Raw genomic sequence first — 2,500 nt, 5'->3', positions numbered from 1 at the left:
GTTGTTGTTGTTGTTGTTGTTGTTGTTGTTGTTGTTGTTGTTGTTGTTCATCGGTTGGGGTGGCAGTTGAGGCAGTGGCAGCGCTGCGACCGCTGCTTGTGTTGTTGTTGGTAGCGATGCCGCCGCTGGTTTTGCTGCTGGTGTCGTTCTCTTTGTTCTGCGCACGCTTCGCCTCGACAGGGCCGCCCTTGTCACCCCTGCTGTCGCCACTCCCACCACCACTGCTGTCACCACTGCTATCACCGGCGGCGCTGCGTGCTGGCTGCATGAGCTTTGGGTTGGAGGTGATGTGGTCCACGTGCAGGATGGCGTTGCCCTCGCCAGAGAACCCTTCGTTGAGTTTCACGACGACCCGCTTTGTTGTTGGGTTGCGCAATAGGAGGGTGGCGATTCGGTCCACCAGCACATCGACGTTGTGTGTCAGGCGCACACCGTCCGGGCATGGCACGCCGCTGTTGGCAAACGCCACTCGCGACCCATCCTTTCCGCCCTGGTGGGGGTGATTGATTGAAGAGGCATGGAGGGTGAGTGTGTGGGAGTGAGTGTGTGGCGCGGTGTGGTTGTTGCGAGTTGTGAGATAACATGTTGACAGGGGATATAAAGACGTGTGCACATTAAAGTACACACACACACACACACACACATAGAAACTCAGACACACACACACACAGGAACGCAGACACAACACGCGCACACAGAAACGCAAGCACACACACATAGAAACTCAGACACACACACACACATATCCACACACACACACACACACACACAGAATCGCAGACACACACACACACACACACACACACACACACACACACACACGTACATCCAAACCGCACGTACCCAGAACATGAGGTCTGGTCTGACGGAGTGGAGTGTCATGCCGAGGTAGTCTGCAATGCGCATCTCCAGCGGGGTGCTGCGAAACACCGCCATCACCGCATTCGGCCGCACATACGTGCGGATCCGATTCAACAGCCGCGGCCGGCGCAGCAGCTGGTGGTTGCGGTGGTGATGATGGAGAGAGAGAGAGGGGGGGGCGTGAGAGGAGAGGTGAGGTGAGAGGAAGGAGACGAAATCGAAGGGCACTGAAGGAAAGACAGACAGCCACACACAGCCACACACACACACACACGCACACGCACGCACACACACACACACACACACACACACACACACACACACACACACACACTTGCTCTTCCCTGTGTGCTCTTCCCTGCGTGCGTGTATGCAACACCTTTTCGCTGAGGGAGACGGGGGAGCTGTCCTGCGTGCTGAGCATGAGGAGGTTCTCGCGGTGGATGGGGATATCTGGTGGGAGGAGGGAGAAGTAGTAGTCAAGGATGTCGCTGGGGATGGGCATCGAAGTGAGGTACACCAGCCGTGTGTTGCTGTAACGCAACAGGATGAGCGAGAACAGCAGTCGCTCCTCATAGTGATGCACGCCCCTCAGCTTCTCAAGCTCGCCATTGTCAAACGTCTAGCAAACATGAGAGGTTGGATGGGGGGGGGAGTGAGTTGGAGTGATCATTGCATTGCACTGCGCGCACGAACAAAACAAAACAAAACAAAACAAAACACAACACACACATGCCTTACAAGGCTGGGGATGACAACAAAGTCCTTGTCTGGCCCGTGGGTCCAATGGATGTGCTGGAACTCATCAGCCATGATGCCGTACAGCGCTCAAAGGTACGTGGGGTAATGATCTCGCGTGTGCGTATGTGTGTGCATGTGTGTGTGTGTGCGTGGTTGTGTGTGTGTGTGTGTGCGTTCTCTGAGGAACGACAATGGTGAGAGTGTGAGTGTGCACTTTGGGTTTGAGGAGGAGGAGGAGGAGAAAATGCTGAAGAGAGGGGGGTTCTTCCGGATTGACAGTGTCTGCGGACGAGCGAGAAGAGTGTGGTGTGTGTATGTGTGTGTGTGATGGTGTGTGATGGTGTGTGACTTGTGTATGCGGCAGGTTCATTGCGTGTTGTGGCCAGCAGACAAACTGCTTGCTCGCTTGCTTGCTTTATTCATTAAGGCCCAGCGTTGCCTTGATCGCCTTGCCTTGATCGCTTGCTTGCCACCAACCATGATGATTGGTTGATTGCATCTTGGGTGGCAAAACGGTTGCTCGCCACATCAAGGACATAAATTGCGGAACGTTATTTGATAATATCCACCAATAATCTGCAGCAAACGCAACGATGCACCGAAGCAACACGATGGTTATGGCGAACGCTGATGATGATGCAACGCTGCCACCAACCAATCACTTGCGAAGCAAGAACTGACTGACACAAGCAAGGAAGGAAGGAAGCTGCCACGCAAGACGAGAAGCAAGCAGAAGCACAGCCCAAACCTGAGGCACCAACCAAGCTGTCGTGAGGTGTGTGTGTGTGTGTGAGGCGTGCGTGCGTGTGTGCGTGTGTGTGTGTGTGTGTGTGTGTGTGTGTGTGTGTGTGTGTGTGTGTGTAGCTTGGTGTTCGTCAGCTTGCTTGCTTGTCATTCA

General features: G+C 54.4%; 2 protein-coding genes across 2 annotated transcripts in view; one reads left to right on the top strand and one right to left on the bottom strand.

The window, feature by feature from the left end:
• Nucleotides 1-2,143, bottom strand: part of PTSG_10704 (uncharacterized protein) — a 3,730-nt gene extending 1,587 nt beyond the window's left edge. Inside the window, exons 1-4 of the mRNA XM_004988612.1 lie at nt 1,603-2,143; nt 1,241-1,483; nt 844-996; nt 1-490 (exon numbers count right to left, since the gene is read on the bottom strand). The exon at nt 1-490 is cut by the window's left edge and continues 1,106 nt beyond it. Coding sequence (XP_004988669.1) covers nt 1-490; nt 844-996; nt 1,241-1,483; nt 1,603-1,674 — 958 coding nt within the window. The 5' untranslated portion in view covers nt 1,675-2,143. The remainder of the gene's footprint in view (nt 491-843; nt 997-1,240; nt 1,484-1,602) is intronic.
• An 8-nt stretch (nt 2,144-2,151) lies between these two features.
• Nucleotides 2,152-2,500, top strand: part of PTSG_10703 (N-formylglutamate amidohydrolase) — a 2,287-nt gene continuing 1,938 nt past the window's right edge. Inside the window, exon 1 of the mRNA XM_004988611.1 lies at nt 2,152-2,377. The gene's annotated coding sequence lies outside the window, so the exon portion shown is untranslated. The remainder of the gene's footprint in view (nt 2,378-2,500) is intronic.

This window comes from Salpingoeca rosetta (genome assembly GCF_000188695.1).
Source record: "Salpingoeca rosetta unplaced genomic scaffold supercont1.34, whole genome shotgun sequence".
Classification (NCBI taxonomy): Eukaryota; class Choanoflagellata; order Craspedida; family Salpingoecidae; genus Salpingoeca; species Salpingoeca rosetta.
Note: the sequence above shows the minus strand (reverse complement) of the source record. Positions and strands in the feature narration are given on the sequence as shown.